Below are 22,890 nucleotides of genomic sequence, written 5' to 3'. Positions count from 1 at the left end.
ATTTCCTTAATTACTGCAATTTTAAAGCAGTAAAATACACTCTTCTAGGGTGTGCTGATACATGAAGAAAAAAATGAACTTACAGGTGGCACTATTCCAGGTTCCCCTTTTTGTCCCTGTAAGAAAGAGATGCAAAAATGTCAGATGGCAGAAAACAAGTACAATTAACATTACCAGTTTCATCAATACCATCCCTGTGACTGTGACAAATGCTAAGAATTCTCTAAGGAGACTCAATTAAAGTACCTGCGATAGCTAATCCATACAATTTTTTAATGACTATGGACACTGATTAAGCGAAGGCTATAAATTAACAGACTGTGTAACATACTGGATGAACGAAGAGACAAAGTAAAGAAAAGTACCATGATATGTAAGTACTGAAAACATGGTGTAGTTCTGGTTATTGGATGATTTGATTTGTATGAAATGCAGAGCCCAGAGCAGCATTGAGATTCCATTTCTTTAAGGTATTCAATTAAAATTCATATCACTAAACCTATGGACGGAAAATCCTGTATATCCATCTATAGCATAGAGACAGAACACAAAATGATAGCACATAGCTTCAGAGTGAAGGACATGGCATTTGCCAATTGACTTTGAGCTGAATGTGTTGACAACAATTACATGTTACATAAAATAACTAGGTTTATACTTATTTGTGGTAACTGTTTTAATAAGGGGGAAAAGGGGACTTTGTGACAATAAAAAATTTCCTACCTTGTTTATCAATTAATAATAAGCTGGTTACAGTCCATTCATTTCCATTACCTACCTCTGCATAGACAGCTACTCAGTTTTAGTGAGTATATATACTTGATCACCTAAAATATATTTCAATTACATTTTGTAGCTGCTTACTATCTTAGAATCTCATTTATGAGAATGTATCTTTATTTCTTGTGTAGGAATAGATCTGCTCTTTAACTGCATGCTATGAGAAATGCAGCCCACAGAACCATGGCTTTGTGCAAGAATGCGTTGCCCCAGTGCTACCTACTGCACACTGGGAAGCCAAGTCTCAGCAAAATAACCCAGTTTGGCTTCTAATGACCTACTTCTAATGACCCACTGCTAGAGATGAAACAACCAAACTACTCAAACTGGAATTCCTTTGATGCAAACAGCAGGGACTTTCAGCCAGAGGATTCTCTATATTTAGGCCAAGATTTTTGCCCGCATCCCAGCATTTTTTCCATGTTGACTGCAATCACAGAATACCAGGTTGGAAGTGACCTCAAGGGTCATCTGGTCAGCCATTCTTTGAAAAAAAAAACAGTCTAGACAAGATGGCCCAGCACGCTACCCGGCTGAATCCTAAAAGTATCCAACGCTGGGGAATCCAATCTCCTTAGTCATAAAAGATGACCGAGAGGAAAGAATTAGGTGTTTTTAGCAGAGCCTGTATTTAAATTCTGTGCTCCAAGGACATTCTTTTAACAGCTGTAATACAATTAAAAAACAAAAAAGGAAATCTTACCTTTCTTCCTCTGCCTATTAAAAAGGGCAAGAAAAGAAAAGAGAAGGAGATTAATGTTTTTACTCTGACAGAACATGTTAAGAGTTGAGTGAAGGTGTTGCAGCTAGGGCCATCCCTGATTTTTGATGCACAGAACACGGTGAATTGCCTAGAGGGAACTGGGGAAGTTCCCAAAGACATGCATGCTCTCTTGGTCAGCTGTGAGGAATCAGAACAGTTTGCAGTGGTGCCTCAGTCATTTTCATGATTGCACAGAATAACAAAAAGCACTTTAGGAAAACAGAATGTCTTACAGGGAATTGTCAGAAGCTGACCTAAAAACTTTAGGAAAGCAGAATATCTTACAGGGAATTGTCAGAAGCTGACCTAACAACTGACTGTGAAGTCAAAGGAAGCTTTATTACTGAATTAATACAAGTGATGTTGATGGACCCACAACATATTACATGGTATTTTTCAAAAGGGAGAGCTAACTGAGGGACTTCTGACTTTTCTTGTTTGAAAAGCATTTGCAGTATCATGTGCCTGCAGTCAGAACCAAATATCCACACTTATATCCAAAAAAATCCTTCAGGGGAATATTTGAATAATACCTTGAATAACAATAAGGAATTCTGTAATTTATTCATTCTGCTTTTATATTTTCTGAGTGCACCTTGCTGGCATTGGCCTAATGCCTCCCAAAACACAGTGGGATGCATCGTCTATTTATTGCTTGCCACATCTTGCTCCATTGCTCAATTACATAGGTCCCTGCTACGTGCTTTTTATCACTACTTTGTTCTATATTAAGTTCATAACAGCAATTATATCTCCTGAAGAAACTGCTTTATTATATGTAGAATGTAGTTCAATACTCAATATTAAAGAGCATTAATTTCTTTTAGGAAAATTGAGGGGAAATTGCTTTAGCCAAGTCTTTCCAGGAAGAAGAGTCTCCCAGGACTGGAAAAGACATATCTTTAAGGTATATAGCAGAAAGTATGCAAAACCAGGAACTTAACAATACTTCATGCTAATTTTGATTCACATGACTTACGAAAGAATCACATGTCCATGTTTCCATTTGGGGGAAACACTTTATACTGTTTACATATTTCTGTTTACATATAACGTTGACATTTATACATCAACTGGAGGGGCCTTGAGTTGAGCATTTTAGTAAATCATGCACTTACTTTACCATGTATATTTATATAATAAATCTATCTTTATCGTAATATGTTTATTATACATGTTTCTCTTAATATATTTACCTTTCAGTTCAAGACGAACCACAAAAAGAAGACAGAATTGAACCTCCTTGAAATATCAAGATGGAATTCAGATCAACCTTTTAGTTATAAAGGCATTTGGGCTTATATCAGTTTCATAGTCCGAAGAAAACTGTTTCCAGAGCCAGCTCTAGTGCAACCCAAAATGGAAGATTTTCAGATTCAAATTTCCACCATGGAAATACTAATAGAAATTTCAGTATCAGGAGGTTCCTACTTCTTTGGGCTGTCTCTCCTTTCAAAAGAGTAAACTGGAAAACAAACTTACCAATGGTCGTGTCAAAATCACGTGTTGTATGGGGACACACAGGACAGCACTCTCCTGGGGGCACCTGCGGGTTCTCACACTCCAGCACATCTTGACACTGGATTTCATCGCAAAGAATAGCTCCGTTGTCACAGACGCAAATCTGGCATGGTGAGGGCTTCCAAATATCCCTGTTCAAGTACATCTGGCCATTCTGAGTGCAAGCTATTTCTTCAACATCTTCTCCTGGGATAGGAGACAGAGAATATACAACACGTTTTTCAAATGTGAAATCAAAGGAGTTCTGGACTAGCAAGAGCACATCTGAACATGAGAAGCAGCATCACATACATGAAGAAAACAGTCCACCAGCATGGCTGAAGCCGATACTGAGAACTTTTAAATATCAGTCATCTTAAATGCCCTTCTTATTTTACCACCATATTTCTTGATCAGAAAGCAGTAAAATAGCGTCATCACAGAATGCACAAACCCACCACAGTGTCAAATGAACACTGCCTCCTAAGTCATTCTGGTACGGATGTCATTCTAGAACAAACTCTGCGTTGAGGAACTCCTGCCATTTTCCTGCTCTTTGTAACTGCTGTGCACAGGGCATTGGAGACACCAAACTGGGGAGACTTCTACAGCACACACTACCTGCTCCCTGATGCATGCAGCTTACACAGCCAGATTTACAACCACACTGAACAGACATGGCAGAGTTTCTTGAAGAGAAAGCACCTCATTTATTAGGGTCTTGCTGTAAGGTAATACCAACACAGAGAATCAAACAGGACAATCAGTCACTGTCCATTGGCAACACCAGTCTCCATTGCAAGGGTACTTGCAGCATCTCCAACTGAATGAAGAGAGGCTCAAATCACTTATTTTGTTTAGGTTTTTATAATCCAGTTGGGCATGGGCCTGCATGATTACCCAGGCAGAGACATAAATTATGCTACGAATATATATGAATCGCATACAAAATACTACCTAAATATTTTAATTATGCATGAGAGACTATCCTATGTGGCCACTGCATTGACTGACTACATTCATATGTCCTATGTACATATTCGCACATTTGTATGAAGGTCATTCTATTTTACTGACCTTGCACATATCATTTTTAACCTAATCCACTTTTTTCTTACAAAAAGTTTCTTTTCTTTCTTAACACTATTTCTTTTCTTTCTTTTCTTTGAATTCCAATTAAGAATTAATTTCTTACTGATTTTTAGAATTCCATTCAATATAGCTTTTGCTCTCTCCTCTCCAACCAATTTGCTGTCACCAAGGCAGAAAAACTTCTCTGGGTTGAATTAATAACTTAGAAATCTTGACAATTTCCCTATTTGACTGACAGCAGCATTTAAGGGGACATAAGGGTCTGTTTCAGTACTGTTCTATCCATCCCAAATCACACATCTGCAAACCAAGAACCCCAGTGCCAAGACACAAGTCACACACAGCAAACCTATTATGCACCATCCAAAATTATTCTCCTGTCCCGTGGGATGCTGCAGAGAAGATTAATCTTACCCATCTGGGAGTTCCATCTGACCACGGAAACATTCCTATCAAAAATGTCTTTGAAACCAGACAATCCGGTTAAAAACATTATCTGAACATTCCCAAACAGCCCTAATTTCTGATACAGGAATAGGAATAGAGACAATTATATTTACCATATATGACACATTCCACTAGTCAAAAATCATGACCATTATTTTTTAGGAAAACCTGTTATTAGTGTAAAAATTAACAGCTCTAAGCACATAGACAGTTACACTGTTCTATGCATTTCTGCCCTAATTTAAACCAGATGTAATCAGAAAATCACAAAGTAATAAATATGAACTGATTTGGAATTTCAGCTTCATCCTTCAACTCAAGTCTAGTTACTCCATCAATATCAGAGCTCAGAGAAATGAAGCAGATGTCTCATTAACTGTTGCCTGCCATCACTTCTGAAGCTTTCTAACAGAAACCGAAATCTAAATTTATACCAGGTCAGCTCCTCTCTTCAATTAGTTCAACCAACTGACAAAATGACTCAAAGGGGTGCTGCAGAAGCTCAGGAGGAAATGTTTTCAGTATGAAGTAAAGACATCAACTAAGTGTGCTCTACAGTCCATTTATGACACTGTGAGAATCATTTTCCAAACTGCAGATCGTATTTTGGAAAGCACTCTTCTCGCCTCTCCCTTGTGTGCATGACATAACACACTGTCTGACATATTTAGCCTTTTCCCCCCAGATGTCTGGCATATGGTCTATGTCTTCTTTAATGTATTATCCACAGAACTTGTTGGGCTGTTTAGAAGAGCAGCAGTATGCATAAATGAAATTTCTAACTTACTGAGCCCAAAGTCAGCATTCTGTCATAACTTCAAATAAACCACATAGCAACTGCTTTGGCAAATCAGAGCTGAGCCAGATGGTGACTAGCTTCTGCCTGGGTAGCCCGCTCAACAGCTGAGAAAGAGGCAGACAAAGGCAGGAGGAAAAAAGCACATACCAACTTCTGGAAGTGCTCTAAAAGTCTGTTTTACTCTCAGATTGCAGATACATTGATAATAAGGGAAAATAAAAACACCACCACCACCAAAAAAAAAAAACAAACAAAACCCCTAACCCCAGAATACTGCCAGAAAACACATTTTTTATATTATATCTTTCAATTATGGTTGATGCTTTTAGTTTTCCTTTCTGCTGTAACTGCATTACACAGAGAACAATCTGAAAAGTGCAGCTATTTCAAAGCCAACTCATCCCACAAGCACAGTTTGATATTTTACTCTCAGGCCTGAATTACAGGCATGTTATCCATCACTCCCAGGCCAGGAGAGGCAGCAAACTGTTCTATTATTTCCACCCTGGTTTGGAAATCTGCAAGTCCTTTTTTTATTAGAAAGACAACTTCACAAACTCTTTATGTCACATGTTCTTTCTACTTTTGCAGTTGTAACACAAGGCACTGAATGGCTTGGGAAGCAGCTTTGGAAATACTTAACGTGGCAAAAAGATCTGCTAACCCATTAACAAGCACAGCTCTAATTGGTATTGGGCCTGACTAGACAATCTACAGGGTTGCAAATCCATTGAAGTCAGTGAAAATGAGTTTCAAAGTTGTCTGCAAATACAAAAGGCAAGGTAGAAGAAAAATGCTATGATATATTTAAGGACTCATTCACTCATGAGCTCAGACCTTTGTGAAAGAGGATTTCAATGAAAAGCACAGTAAGTATAATGCAAATATTTTTCTGCTAAATAGTGGTCTGTTGGAGTATCAGTTTTGCTTTAAAGAACTATTTGATCTAGAAGACAAACGGTAACAGCTAATACGCTAAATCATCATACTTGAGACTACGCACATCAACAGTTTGAAGGTAAAGACCTCATCATGCACTGACATACCCAGGCCCAGTTTGGTGACACCACTGAACTTGTACTAATTACTGGGGGAGAAACTCCATACAAGCCACTAGATGGCTGTCAAAGCCCATCACTCATCATGAGCAAGTGTCAAAGAAGTTTATCCACAGTCAAGGCTTACAAGGCACACCCTGCTTGGGCAAGTTAAACTGAGCTCGTTTTTCTTTCAGGTAGATTTCTCTCGAGGTTAATTCCGCTGCTTAATAAGGCAACAATAGGACAAGTGTTTTAAATGACAGCGTAGGAAATCATTCCAGTCTCACATCACCAGATACACATAATTTTCAAAGCAACACCTGTAAATTCTCTGCTGCTCAGTTTGCTGTTGAAAGTCAACCCACATTATTGTACCCTTATTGTTTTCATTAACATCTGGTTCACATCATGAATGTGTAAAAGACAAGTAAAGTCTGGACATGGAACCAGAGAGAAAAAGAAAAAAAACAAAGGATGGAAAACACCACCAGAAAGAATCAGCAGAGGGGGACACGGCATGACAACACAACACAGTGTCTTGAGCAAAAACACTTTAAGAGAACAGGCTAAGAAGAAAAGAAAGACCACTCCACACATATAAACAGGGAGCCTTGCTGAAGGTATCCTTCTAGAGTCTTACTTTTTCTTGCAGAAATATCCCCAAAGCTGCAAACTATACTCTCCTGTTACCCATCTCTGCTTATAGACAATCTAATGTAGGAGGAGTCAACCACCATTACCTCAGCTGAGGAGATGGCAGGTGTATGATGGAAGGGAATACAGCTTTCAATGCTCTACTTGGGGAAAACAAAAAAAAACGGCCCGAGCAAAACTTGCAGATAGGTAGGTTTTCTGCAGACATTAACAACCGTGGTTCACACACGAAATGGTAAGGGACAGAAAAGGATTTCATCAGAACAACTCCATTACATTGCATTTTTACTAGTCCTACAAATGCAATGATTAAAGGAGCCTAAGCCTGACAGACCTATAACAGTAGAGAACATAGTTTTACAAAGGCAGGAAAGATGATGATTGGCATTGAACACACAGTCCGCCAGTTTTTTGCTTTTTTTCTCTGAGAGGGACTTCTCGACACATCCTGTAACCAAACCTCAATGCTTTTACACTCCTTAACACAAAAACACTGGAACAGAGGAGCTATGGTTATTTAATGAAAAAAAAAGGATAGAAACAAAATGGCTTTAAGCTAAAAAAGGGTAGATTTAGATCAGACATAAGGAAAAAATGCGTCTCTGTGCATGCAGTGAGGCACTGGCACACATTGCCCAGAGAAGCTGTAGCTGCCCCATCCCTCGCAGTGTTCAAGGCCACGGTGGATGGGGCTTGGAGTAACCTGCTCTAGTGGCAGAGGAGCTGGAACTGGATGAGCTTTAAGGTCCCTTCCAACCCAAACCATTCTATGATAATTCTATGATGATGAAAACAGATGGTTCATTTAGCTTTTCAACCTCTATTTGGCATTCTTATGCCAGTTTGTGAAAAGTGTAAGGAAATAAAAGATTACAGAGATACAGTAATTTTTAAGGTTGAAAAAAAATTCTAGAATATGAAAAGCCAAGTTATGAATTCAAGTTATGAATTACGATGTTTAATCCTGCTGACTCACAAAGCAGAGATGCAGAAGTAAATTGAAGTGAAACATGATACGTGCTAACAACCATTTTGCAGATGTACTGTTGTGTGTGTGTGCAGACTGCCAAGAGAGGGACAAGAGGAGGTTGGTGTTAATAATCTTTGACCATCAGCCTGTTGCAACAATAATGTAGGGCTTGATCCAGTTCTCATTAAATCAGTGGAAAAAACCCTCTCATTTACTCCAGTGAGAATCAGCCTGCTTTTGTTTATCTTTTGATAACATTTTTTTTTTGAGTAGTAATAAATTAAGCATTATCCAAATTACCATGCCATGCAAATTATAATGTAAACACCAATTATTTTGAAAATCAGATACTTTTCAGGAGCACTGATACATACAAAACCTATTTTGCATTTTCAGCGCAGATATAATTTATGTTAATAATGATTACTACAACACAGTTTACCTAAGTATTTTATAGTTACATAGACAAGGATGGAACTGGAATCCCTTGCTAATAAAAGGCTAAATGGATCTACAGTTCATTTAATATGAAATATTTGATTCTCAAGACAAAGTCAAATTTTCATTCAGTCATTTAAATTCTGGATACAGCATGCATCTCAGTGAACTTTAGATAACAGCTACTGTACAGCAATGCACTTAAATCCAAATAACTCAGTGTTCTCTTGGAAACACTGACCACTAACAAAGTCTGTAGCACATTGCTAGTACTAAGAGACACAGAAGATGTATATTCTCTTGGTGGCTTCAAATTCAGTGTAAGTCTCCCTGCATACCCAACAGAATAAGCAACGAATGACACACACAGATTCAAGAGTATTATGCAGAGGGTATATTCATTACAGGACTGTCTAAAAGAATTAACTAGCACAGAAGTTCATTGAAAACTGACTTTCTCAAAGTCTGTGGCTTTGTGTTGGTTTATGCCAGCTGAAGGTCTGTTTGAATGTTTCATTTTGAAATTCCCCTGCGGTTTCCTAAGGAAATCAGGCTTATGAGATCCTACTGGCTGTACTGTGACATCTGTGTCCCCAAGCCCATTTGATTCCAGTGGCTAATTTCAGCGAAGACTGACAGAGACCTTGTGACAGAACAGGTCACTAAGACAACTGTGCCCCTGCAAATTTGCTGAGCATACACAGTTAGGAAGAAAAGGGAGTTCCAAGTCCATGGGAGCCAATGAAGGCTCCCTTGCAAAACAAGTGGATATTAACAAATCCCTTTCATTAAACTTTTGGGAATGCATGCGCACAGGCACACAGTTTAAAACCAACCCCGAGTAGGAAACCAAGTTTCATCAGAACTGTCTCTTAGGAAAAGAGGTGAGCTTTTTCATTCATTCTGTTCAGTTCCTACTTAAAAAGAATCCTAGAGGGTAATTTTTAAAGCTGGCAATAAATGTTCTAAAAAGCATTCCACATATTGAAAGTTGCTGAATGGTTTTAATTCCAAATGACTTTTCAATGTGATTGAGGAGGTCACCCCACTAGACAAGGAACTGCAACCCTCTGTGCCTTGTTTTAGAAGCATGAAAGTCCCAGGGTGTTCTCCTAAATGATGTAGGTAATTTTAAAACATGTATTTTGGGAGTGGAAAATTACAGATTCAACTGTATTTCCTGCAGAGTCCACAAATAATGTTAAGTATGAATAAATATTGCTAAGTACCAAGATGCAAGTCAGCTCCCAAGAAGAGTCTTAATTAATTGTTAATATTGCTATAGCAGTTAACCTAATTCTTACTAAAGGACACATCCTTTGTGGCTGGCAAGTCACTCCTGGCTGGCTCTAAAGAGTTCACCCTCTGACACTTATCAAGCAAGAAAACCCAACCTCCAAGCTCTAAACAACAGTCCAGAGGCAGAAAGCAAGAGCAAAACAATATATCCTGACTCAGAAGAAGTAATCTCCCAGGTGAAGGGCTCCAAGTGTGATCTGGCAACTGGGTTTTATCTCTTCCAGGAAATTGAGTCAAAATAAGTAATTCTGTTTTTCGCTCAGCATTGTGACTCCAGATCTGGCTGGACAAGGAAAACTGAAAAGGAAAAACTAATGCAAGACACCTCTGAATGAATTTTAAATTAACAGTTTATTGGCAGTTTACTACTACTGCTCCACTATTTCCTTAAGTGGGTGGAAACAATACTATCCTATATATGGTTTGCTAGTCTGTATTTTCCCAACTCATAGGTTCATGTATTTGTATCTCCGTCAGCGCAAACAGGAGTTTTGCTTGCCTTTTATGGATAATTTCCAATACAGAATAATCAAGAACAATTACAAGACTCAACACATGCTGGATATTGCCACAAAGGCAGGATATTGTGGGATCCTTTCCAGTAAAAAGGATTTCTCTTGCTGGTCTCACAGTGCTATTCAATATTTATCACTGTACTATTCAATTCCACAAAAGCACTTGATGATGTTGCATCTGCATATGTACCACACTGGTCCTGAGCTACTGAGCAAGACTCAACCCTTCTAAACGTCCTGTTTTACACTACAGACAGGACAGGGAACTATGCAGCAGCAACAGTTTGCTGAGAGATGGGTCAGGCAGGTCCTTTTCTGTTGGTTAATCCACAGTCTTACATCTGAATACTTTAAAAGCAGTACTAGAGTTATCCCATGAATAAGGCTAGATGTAGACATGTTATTATTTTGTTTTTCTCTCCACTCTGGTTCACAGGTAGGATGGCTGGACACATCACTCTGTTCCTGAACGAGGATAGGGTGAAGGAGGGAGTTTGAAGAGCCTGATCTGCCAGCAGTGCTTATATAAATGCTCTCAGATGACAGCAATTAAGTCTCAAGCATAGAGCAGGAAAGAGAATTACTTCCAAATGTCTGCTGCACATAGATTGTTATGGGGAGGCATTCAGGGCATGCCTGAGAAAACAGTGCTGCAGATCTCAGCAGTTGGAGCAAATCAGTCAAAAGCTGAAGGCAGTAGTGGGGTGCCTGGTCTCTGCTGAAGCCCACATGGCCAGACACATTGCTTGGACTTTGTCATACAAGGGAGTTAGAGTGAAGTCAGTTCAACTACAGCTGCCTGTACCACAGTCTTCGTCCTGACTGAGTGCAGAAAAAGCCTAAAAAGAGTGCTTATCATAGCCAATCATTACATTTCATTATTTCAAAAGAGGCTTGAGACAACAGATATCATTTGTTTTTCTAAGCAAACTGTTGGAGCACATTCTTGACTCTGGGATGACATTTTTAAGCTGAATCACTTTCGTTTGCATGAGGAAAGGCTGGTCCCACAGAAACAGCAGATTCTTTTGGCGGGAAGCTTACAAAAAGAACATGCAGCAAGAGACTGTCAGTGGAGGCAGAACAGGGCCAGGGCTCAGCACTGCTGAACGCTCACAAGTTTCGCAACAAAGGCACGGTCTATACAATTAAAGCAGAATTAAAACTGCAATTAGCACATTTCCTAAAATGTAACAGGCTTCACTCTGGAAGCAAACATGCCCCAGCAGTGGGAATTTTGCCCAACCTGATGCTATTGCTAATTAAAACAAATTTTATCAGGACACAAGGAACTGTGCCTGAGTATTTAAACCGAAGTCTAAACCAGCAAGATTACACTGAAAATGTGGTATTCTTCTACTGCCTACTTTGGCTCACTCTTCTGGAATCTATGAATGTTTGGCTTTTGGTCTTTCAAAATCCAGCCTTGGACTGCTGTGCATCAGTAAAAAAAACAATGCATTTTGGCTGTGAAGAACATTCTTTCAGCTGCCTCCTGTGCCAGTATCAGCGAGACATGGTTTCCACTCACAGAACATTTGGATTCCTGTAGTAAATCTATCAGCGATTCACAAGAAGACATCTTGGTTGTCCAGCCAGAAACTGACTGCCCAAGAAACTAGCTATGCAGGGTAAGACTACACCATGTCAGCTAGGTTCTGAAATCACCGTTTCCTGATGGTCCCAAAACTGACCTTTGGGTGGTTTAGAGGTGGACTTTGCAGTACTACGTTAACAGTTGGACTTGATCTTAAAGGTCTGGTCCAACCTAAACAATTCTATGATTCTATGATTATCTAATCCCAGCTGGACTTTGAACTCCCAGTCATTAGTCTTTGAATTCGATAGCCCCACCAGGTTTTCATTCACTTTGCTGTACAAGCAGTCCCATACTGAATATTGAATGTTTCCCCAATTTGTATATGGATGCTACAGGGGACGGCATCAAAAGCTTTTCTAAACTAAACAGTAACCACTGCTCTTTCATTGTGCACCAAACCAATTACCTCATTGTAGAAGGTAATCAGATTTAACCAGTTCAATGGCAAAAAGGAAAATCCATTAAATAGGCAGCCCCTAACTGCAGTCTGATCTTCTCTGCACCCATCTATACAAACTCTTAACAAGTGCTACTGTTTTAGTTTCACCTATGCTATAATACTCAAAGTCTAACTGATAAAATAACCATGCAAAAGAACCAGTTTACCTTCCTTGTTTTGTAGCATTTAGCACCTTTGAAGTTACACAAAATGCGTATGGATGTCTTGCCTTATTACATCTAGAAGAAACATGCTGCTGCCCAAACATCCTCATTCTTTGAAGCTATACACATCAAAGTTCAATAGAAACATATCATTACACCCTGCCTTTTCCACAAAGCTTTTCTACATTGTGATTTGTAAAGTGGACTTGTGTAATCCCCTAAATGTATCCTTGCTGCTAATATCACCCTCTTTTTCACCTAAAAATAAAGATTTGTAATTAGTAAGAAAATTCAGTTCCATAATTAAAAACCCTTGCATTCCAACAGGCTCAGCATTTCAAACTGAAGCAAAAACTACCCCGTGTTTGGGTGGAGTAGGAAGGTATTGCTGGAAAGCTATACTCATAATATGCTGTTTGTACAGCAAAGCTATTAATTTGCTGAAACTCTGGGCTTCAGAGAAATCAAAGAATAGCAAGCAAGAAAGTCTGCAAAAATTCAGGGACAAACCCTCTCTTTTCTGCTACCATTACCTTTACCGCACTTCAGACAGCTCAGTCAGCAAGTTCGGTTTTCAAGATGACATGGAACAAACTTCGGCAGCTCTGAGGGCTGCTTTCTACACAGCATGAAGGGATGAAGGTTATAAATAAGCAGCCTAGTTTTAAGTGCAATCTAAAGTCAATCACACACATGTGCATGAGGAAGAGACAGTGATTTAGGAGTGTCTCATGCCCAAGAGAGAATTTAATTTCTACTCAAGTTAAAACTATTTATTTTTTACAGATAAAGGAGCAGTTTCCTTCTTTCAGTGCATAAAAGTAACAATGTCAGTAAATAACTGAATCGAGCTCAGTTCATTTAAATCAACAGGTTGGGGGTGAGAAAATCTTTGAGGCTGAATGTGAAAGTAAGGCAATTAGCACTGGTTGGGAATTTTTCTACTTTTTTTTTTTTAATATTGTTGGAAAGCAGTGAATTACTGAAATATTAAGGAAGGTACCTTTATTAGATTCATCCACTTGAAAGCCTTTCATTTCATTTTCAGGAAGTTTGGAATGACTTATTTCAGTCAAGAAAACATCAAGGTTTGTTAAAGAGAAATTTATACCAAAAAAAAACCTTGTAAAAAACACCCCAATCAAGCCGAGGAAAAATGTTTTCATTGACCTGACCTGATTTTACCTTTTCCGTCATTGCTGAGTAATGAAACATCTTCCAGGTTGCCTCAATTCATCTGATATTTATAAGCAGCACCCCTCCTACCAGAGGATGTTGGTTGTATATTGCAACTGCCAACATGTCTTAAAGTAGACTCACATTTGCACACTGATATACTTTAATGCCTACTAGGAGAAGAATAGAGCTAGGGCAGGGGAAGAATATCCTTACTCCATTTTGAGAGTATTACATAACTTCATTAAATTTAAGAAGGAAGTTTAAAAAAAAAACCATTTCTTGTTTTGCCTTTATGCAATGGTAGAAAATAGTAGCATTAACCTCGTTCATGTTAGTAAGGCATTAATGCTAATAAGGCATCATAAGAAAACTCCAATGTTTAAGAAGAATTAGAGGTGTCTTTGCCTACCTGGAGACTCTCTGTTACTGCATTATGCATTTGAATACAGTTACATATTTCTATTTCCATTTAATTTTTAACTGCGCTTTGGTACTGTCCCAATTCTTGGTCCGTATATATGAAAAATCAGCATAAAAATGCCTCACACTAAATGTTAAAAAAAAAACAAAAACAGAAAGGTCATCAAAGGAAAAATCCTATCCACCCTGTCATTTGGATGTGTAATGTTGATAGAGGTTTTTTAAAAAGATACATACCAGCCATTACTTTGCTCTCCTGCAGGATTATGATTTCTGGGACAGAGGAAATTAAAGGCTTTCCTGCAGGTTCTCTTGCTCTTATTCATTGGTTATCATTCCATACTTCAGGGATAAAGCATTATGAACTTCTGTCAGGCAAACAGACCATACTAAAAAGTCTTTGAATGAATTAAAATTCAAGTAGGGATGCGCAGTTTAAAACAATCCAGCTGTTATCACCTCCAGCTACTGCTTGCTTTGAACTTGATCTACTTTTTATTTCCCTTAGTTTCCCTTTCAAAACTACTTTATCATTTTCCAGACCTTTTTTAATTTTATCCTCCTTTTATCCTACTATTGTTTCTTTGATATGAGCCTTTAAAACCCCAAGAAGGCAGCATCCAACTTACAAGAACTTGGATGTTCCAAAGCAAAGTTGTACAAATACTGACATCTTTTTGCACCAGTTCACTCTCACAGCAGAATTAGGAGCTCCAATCAGGTGCATGTAAATGCATAAAATACACTTATTATTTTGGCTGTTTATTTTCCCTTTTGTAAAAGAATGAAAGTCTGTGTGGGGTTGAGAGAAGCATCCCTGCTTAAGGGATGCAGTGTAGATACTAGATTCAAGATAACTTTTCAGGAACAACTCAGAGTATGTGGGCACTCTAGCACATGACTATGCCCCATTGCTAGTATAAACAGTCTTTTCATTGCACTCAGAAATCTGTATAAACAACATAGGGAATCCTGACTTACAACTTGGCTTGTATGTGACCAAACTCCATTTGGTCTTTGAAGTGGAAGTTACCAGCTGGAAGCTGGAATCCTCCACATCATCTTCAGCTCAGTTTAACAATGAAAATATGTCTTAGTCTACCTATCTCCAAAATTACATTATAGTAATACATACCCAGCTGAAAACAAAACAAAAGAAGGACTGCCCTTTTTTTACAGTTACTTAGTCTTCCATGCTATTAAATGATAAGCTTTTGGGGACAGTCATCAATCAAAGACACCAGTTAATGGCAATGGGCTTTAATCTCATGCAAAGCATTACTGTGTTACATTTAGAGTCACTGAAATGTCATGATGCATAGCATGACTTCAGCTCCTTATAGACACCTTTCAGTGTAGCTTTTTTCTCTCTAATGCAGTAGATCAGTATTACGTGACTGTCTGTGGTACAGGAGATGTATCACCAATCACATCTTTCACACAGTATTTCAGAGTGCAATGCAAGCAACAAATTAAGAACAGCCGAATTACTTCTTTCAACTTTACAGTTTAGGACTTTTCATAAATGACCTAAAGATCCTCTTCAGGACCCTGTGGGTAGAGAATTATCACAGGGTTTGCATTTAAACAATAGTCTGTGATTGAAGAAGCTTGACGTATAAATATGACATAAGTCCATTCAGCAGCTCTCTGATATTTTTCAAGTGACTCCCTGGAGAAGCTCAGATAATATTTTGCTTGCTTCAGATAAACTCCAACTTACCACAAGCTCACCTGAGCCTTTCAAGGTCTTACTATTTTTTTCCTCAAAGAGCACCTTCATTTCCTATATTTTTATGTTCCTAATTGCATTTTCTGAACCTCAATACCCTTCCACTTCATCTTCTTCCTCCAACCACCAAAAGCCCCCTCTGTTTCTTTCCCTAAGAGAACAAACCATATTTTTAACTTTATTTCACTGCCCTATGTATCTTTCAGTGTCACATCAAGAAGATACCTTAACATTACAAATTCCTGTTCAAGAACTGCTCAGTAAAATCTTTTAAGTATAAGAATATTATAATCTCTAATAGCACTGACAAAGGTACTCACATTTCTTACACTTGAAGAGAAAGGATGGAAATACGGTGTTGCATCCTCAGCTGATTCAGAGAGCCACAGCTTTGAAAAATCAGTAACCATCAGTCAATTGGATCTTCTCCGCTTTACATCCGCTAAAGATTTTGACTTTCCATCCATCAATTAGCAACTGTTTTTTTTTACATAAGTATCTATCGCTCTGTTCCAAGAAAGTTCCCAGAGGATTAGAAGTAGCTGTCATCTATCCACAAAGTGCTCTAGAGGTCTGTGACAATTTCTAGAGCAGTGTCCTATTTTATTCACTTTAGTGAAGAAATGTAGTATTTCCAGTGTCCTGTCTCACTAACACATTCTCCACCTGTGATAATGTAGCCTCCTGCAGCTACTCCCAACAACCTTTTGTGCAAATAAGGCCAAATATGTCAAATCATTAATCAAATTAATTAAAGTGCTTTTAAATATATTTTCTAAAATAAAATGCACTACAAGAAATAAGGAGTGAATATTTCAGTCATTAAAGATGCACACCAATGGTTATTTAAGACTGACAGGGCATCCTCAGGGTTGAGTGTCCAACTGGGTGTACAAAGTATGGGACACACGATTGATCTGCACATACACAGGGGCGAGATATGAACAAGCAAGGTTGCATCATGTATGCAGCAAGACCAAGCTCTTTATGTCATGCCAGGCAGGACTGTCATGTATGTGTGCTGTACCCAGACTTTCTAACACTTAGTGAATGACTAGTACTCAAAAGCAGCTTCCTAACCGTCTTCAAGCATAACATGAACTGCTAACACACCAATGCGTATCTCCTTGGTAGAGTGCTTTGCTGCCTAGCTCTTTTCAAAACATCATGTGAGAGTTCAGACTTTTTAATGGTGCAACATATACTAGATGCATGTAATAATAATAATAATAATATTTTCTACTCCTAGACCACCCACAAGACTTTTTGCATACCTTCAGCAGGCCTTTATCCCTGAGTTGGCAAAAGCATGTGAATGAATTCTTCTCTACTTTTATTCAGAGTTTAAAGAAAAATCCTTCAAGGCTTACAGTCTCCTAAGATCTACCTGTTGTCATTAATCTGACTATTACACGTGGCAAAGACAACAGACAACTGCATTAAACAAGTGAAAGAGGAAAGCAGACAGATTTTCACAGATTAAACACACAGAAACTTACCCTGTTTGCTCAAACTTTGTGCGAACAGGTACAGTTGCACTTAATCTAATAGATCAATATCACCACTGACAGATTCCCACTGTTTATAATCACTCTTCAGCACAGTCATCTGCAGTACCATTTTTTAAACAAGAGCGGCAGCATGATGCATGTCTGAGTGTGATCCTCTGTGCTGTAACACTGAGGAACTACCAAAATTGATGAACTGGGGGGGAATATAAAAAGGAATACAGCTTTTTGCCTCTGGCAACAAGATATGCATGAATTGATGTGTTAATGGCATGGTATTAAAGGGAAAACTATGCTACATAAACCGTTCTTACCATGTCCATAACTGCAGTCTTGTATGTTACAGGCATTGAAGAGAAGAGACTATTTTTGTAGTGGTAAAAGTTTGACAAGCAAAGATAAAAACCACTTTACTGGAAACAGATAGTTTACACTGCTATGCTATAGATAAAGTTGCATCAGCATTTCCATAAAAGACCTCCCTGTTTATAGCAGTTTTCAAACTGGCAGGCACCATTCCTACCTCAACTAACAAAATATAATCCCAGAAATAACCTGGAAAAACTGAAGAAGAAGTTATTCCTGAGCCAGCCCTGGAAAAGTGAGAAGGGATGTGTTTGTGGGGGCAGACTGACAGCAAAAAGAGATCGTATCACAGCAGTTCACTGATCTCTACCTGAAAGCAGTCTCTATGCAAGGCCGTATCTTAGTCTGCTTCTGTGGATGTTCATGGCGCAACTGCAGTGATTTCACTGATGCGGAATTGTAACACACTTCATCTCTATAATACATGCATAAATAGGCATATATAATACATATATTTTATGAATAGCTGTAAACCAAGGATAATACCTGTTAGAAACTGAAAATAACGCAGATAAAATAGCTATTTGTGACAGATGGAAAAGGTTATGTCCTAAAGGTTTTAGAGTCTTTGTCTACTGGATGATCTGACACAGATTTCATTACAGTTGAAACAAACGCCAAATCAACAAACAACATTCAGATACATCTCAGAAAACATTAGTTCAGCTTTGTCCTTCCTAAAGCATATAACTGTTTTGATCTAGAACTGATGATTATCTAGGATAGTAGTGTATGTATGCTAACTGTATCTATTGAAAATGAATTTTTTTTTTTTTAAGACCTATGTAAAAAGTAAATATAACCATGCTTCTTTTGCTACTCAGTTCTGGATCCAACACAGAATTTAACACTACAGTTCAGATTCCTCTAATTTAACAATCACAAAAAAATTTTTCTAACTTCATTAAATTTGGGTCAGGTTCTCCTTTGTACACTTACACAATTCACTTTACATTGACTATTACTTTGTTCTTGTGCTAGAAACTTAGGGGTATTCGAATTTCTTCCTATATTTGGACCACAAATCCTTTCTTTCTTCACAAGGAATTTCCTCACTGTTGGACAGGGGATTTTCAGACAGGGTTTATTTTTGGTTGATGGGGTGTTTGGAGGTTTTTTACTGTTGTGGAAGGCACTGAAAATGAATTAAACACTGTCAATGTGACAGACTAAATTTGTATCAGATGCTGTGAGCTACTGTAGTTACTCATATATAAAACATGTGAATGTACAAAGTGCAACAAAGATTACACTGACCTAAAGCTTGGTAATAGCAATTTTATACCTATAAAAACATGAAAATAAAAATATTTAATTAGATAAGATGTAAATTATATAGAAATACACACATATAATCACAGAAACCCCGTATCAATTAGGTGATACAGTGAATGAGTACTCAAACTGAGCATTGAGCTCAGTAGCATTTTGGCACAGGTTTGGCATCTTGTACAGTTCTGTAAGTATGAACACAATAAATTTATATAAATTGATATAAATTTGTGCTCACTTTGGGGCACAGGGTGAATCTTCCCTGCTGATACACTGCAGGACAAAGGTGGAGATGTTTATGCCCAAGATGAGATGCACCCCACTAAGCACAGGTGATAAACTGCTGTATTATATTAAAAACCATGCTTATTTGATTTTAATACAACACTCATCAATTTAGATATCCAGTAATTTGAAACTACTATGGAGTATGTTTAGCACGTTTTCTCATTTAAATTTCTTCTACCAGGAGCAAATACATGAGGTGAAAATGTGCCTTTCTTCAACATCAGGAGTAAGCCTGACTTAGTGCTAAAAATACATTATGCCAAAATAGAGACTAATCCTTGGGCACTACAACTACTTTAAAAAAAAAAAAATAATATTTCATATTTATGTCATATTTCATAAGTAAGTGATTCTATAGACCTGTATCAACAAGGTTTGGAGATGCAAAATATCTTTTCAACATATTAGAAGAACAGTGTAAGTTATATGGTTTCAAGGCTGATTCACATAGCACAGTTGCACGTGTTTGACTACACCATTTCAACAAACAGTTATAAATAAATGGCGTTCAGAAGCAAGCCTCACTTTGAAGCATTCCTTGGATATAAACAGCCTTGTTGTTTCAGGGCTCCTTACACTTTTGATATTAAGCAAAGCAACACAGTTTACATGCAATGCAGGTTATAATTCAAATATAACAACTCAGAAAAGCACACAGTTCAGAGGTTGCTCTACTCTTTATAGAATCTTGCCTGAAGACTTGTTTGCCCCACCAGAAGTTATCTTCCATGCAATCAGAACTTGAAGAAACAAGTTACAAAAATGACAGAAGGCAGGAGCAGTGGAAGATCACTGGAGGTAGATCTCTTTTGTGAGACCTGCATGTTCATGCGTCATTACACTTGGCTTTGCAGCAGTTCCAAGACACTTACACAGGCAAAGAACGTTATTTGTAATAGGGCTGATTTGTGTACAAGAAAGGAAAAGAGAAACCAAAATACCAAAACCCACTAAAAAAAAACCACCAACAGTCTGACCACCATTACAGATACAATCATTTTCCCAGACCCAGCTAAGTCTGGGAAGGACATTCACTGAAGGACATTCACTAAATCTCGCTCAAATTAATTGGAATCCTGACTCTGTAGGAGTCACTGCAACCTGCTGCAAAAGTGTCAGCAGCACATCCCTGGACAATACTATGTAATTACTTTCGAAGGCTGGCTAAAATGTGGTTAACACAAAACCACCCTAGGGCAAGATTTTTAGTACATGTGAATAATGATAAAATGCAACAATTTTCAAACTCTAAGTAACTCTAAGAAATCACTGTTGAACTTTAATTCTTTTACTGAGGCACAAAAGAGTAATAAAGATTATGTCATGTTAGGAATGGAACCGTGGATAAGAGAGATGATAGTTTCACTATACATCTCTCTAAATGCTAAGCAAATGATGAGGTTCCTAGACTTCAACAGCAAACCAGTCCTAAGGAATAAATTCTCATCTCCTGGTGAGTCAACAGAGAACAGCAGAGAAAGGCATTTCAAGGACTGTAAAGGTCCTTCCTGCTCAGTGAGATGGGGTTTCTCCACAGACATCTTCAGACAGACCAGCACTGTGCTCACAGGGTAAGTTCCTGAGCCTGGGGGCAGCTCAAGCACAGATCTTACCACAACGCCAAAATGGGGCAAAGCCAGCAGGATGCTGAGCCCTGCACTAGCACAAGCTACTGGGAGCTGCTGAGGCCAGCAGTCACTCTGGGAACTGCCTGAATGCCTGCACCAACAGAGCAGTTTGAAAAGACAGCTCACTAAGCTTTATAATTAACCAGTCTTTAATGACTGAACTAAACTGATTACCTTCCCCCCCCCCCCCCCCCCCCCCCCCAGACACTTATTGCCACTTTGGTACATAAAAGCTTTCTTATATGTTTCAAGAATAGTTACCTTTACTAGACTATCTGTCACCATATGCTTTGCAGGGTGCTTTCATCTCAAAAGTGTGAGTTAATGAAACTCTGAGACACAGAAGTACACAGAAATCTATTTTAAAAAAATGCAGAAACCAAAATATTGTCCTGTGGCTACTAACATCCAGGAGGGATTTCAGTTCTTACAAAGCAGTCCCAAAGAAACTAGACAACAGTGGGAGATATAACTAATGACTTTTCCAATACAAAACAAAGCCATGTACTTTCCTCTAAATTGCTCTATTGTTTCCAGTGCTGAAATAACAAATAAGTCCATTTTCAGCTCAAACCCTAACATTTGGATTAATTATCCTTCAATGATTCTCTCCTCCTTCATAAAGATACGTTCTAAAAGCTTTAAAACTAAAACGGAATCCTCTTAGCAAAGTATTTCTGAGAAGTAAGTTTTAAAATATCATAATTGTGTTTGCTTAAGGTAAGATTAACTCAATTCACAGCATGATTGGACTTCTGTTCAATTATTGCAGATAGTTTTGACTCCCAAATCCCTCTTGTTCAAAAGTCACTGTAGAGCTAATGTTGTTTTCCTTCAGTGAATGACTAGTCAACCTCTGATCAATACCTCCAATAAGCACTTTCACATGAATTTCCATCCTCACAGAAAGCTTTCCAATCTCAAGAGACAAAAGAACTTCTGTGCCACGTTGTATATCTATTTTTATATTATAGCAGCTCCCTTTTTTCTAGGCTGTAAGTGGTAGTTTCCTGCCAGATCCACCCACTCATACTGCAGCTTCTCACTTCAAAACACCCAGAGAAGGAATTATGGTTTAACAAAGATCAAAGCTCTACCTAGAAAAAACACTGACCTAGGTTTTGCAACCTAAGTTGTAGCTTACGATCCATTTTCTGCTTCTACATCAGCTGTTCATATCAGCATACATGAAAGTACACCTCTGGACCATTACTGATGTTCAGTCTTGGATTTTCTTTTATAACAAAAAAACAGAATTCCTCCTAAGGGCATATTGCCAGAAGCTGATATTAAGAAACTAAACTATTGACACCATTTTTAGTCACTGTTTCCCTTGCTCTGCCTATAGGTTTAGACTGTGCCAGTTACCTCGTCACTAAGTGTAACAAATACATCTAGCAAAACCCTCACACTGTTACCACAATATTTAGAGTAAAGTTTAAGACATTGACTATAGCAAAAGACACTTCTCCCTCCCTCCCTGCTGCATGAAGGAGCTTGAAATATCACTTTGAAAAATACTTACCCTCAGACATAAATGACTTTTACATTAGAGCAATCCTTCCTCAGAAGTAGCCGGTAGCTTAGGGTTGAGAAGGAAGCAACATTTATCAGCTTTTTTGTGCAGTAAACAGATGGGGAATGCTTAAAATTTACACACATTCCTCAAATTTCCTGTCTACAGCACATAGCATATTTTTTAATGATTTAAGTTTATTTGCAATCTTCATGTCTGTGGAAAGCATAATGGATGCATACTGAGGTGTCCTGGGTTCAGCAGTAGCAGTCATGTTTTTCCTTTGTGTTAACTGGTGCAGTGCTGTGTTTTGACTTCTAGCTTGAGAACAGTGTTGGTGAAGCCGATGTTTTCGGTTGTTGCTAAGTGATGTTTACCCTGACCAAGGACTCTGTGAGGCTCATGCTCTGCCAGGGAGGAGGGGAAGCTGTGAGGAAGCAGAGACGGGGCGCCTGACCCGGGCTAGCCAGGGAGGTATTCC

At 38.3% G+C, this 22,890-nt stretch overlaps 1 protein-coding gene across 1 annotated transcript in view; it reads right to left on the bottom strand.

The window, feature by feature from the left end:
* COL5A2 (collagen type V alpha 2 chain) overlaps positions 1–22,890 on the bottom strand; it is a 112,887-nt gene that overhangs the window by 50,578 nt on the left and 39,419 nt on the right. The window contains exons 2-4 of the mRNA XM_061457816.1: positions 3,026–3,250; positions 1,484–1,497; positions 84–116 (exon numbers count right to left, since the gene is read on the bottom strand). Of these exons, the coding sequence (XP_061313800.1) occupies positions 84–116; positions 1,484–1,497; positions 3,026–3,250 (272 nt within the window). The remainder of the gene's footprint in view (positions 1–83; positions 117–1,483; positions 1,498–3,025; positions 3,251–22,890) is intronic.

The sequence above is a fragment of the Pezoporus flaviventris genome, unplaced genomic scaffold (assembly GCF_033815535.1).
Source record: "Pezoporus flaviventris isolate CSIRO_AGI_PZ_B2104156 unplaced genomic scaffold, CSIRO_AGI_Pfla_v1 ptg000001l, whole genome shotgun sequence".
Taxonomy (NCBI): Eukaryota; Metazoa; Chordata; class Aves; order Psittaciformes; family Psittacidae; genus Pezoporus; species Pezoporus flaviventris.
Note: the sequence above shows the minus strand (reverse complement) of the source record. Positions and strands in the feature narration are given on the sequence as shown.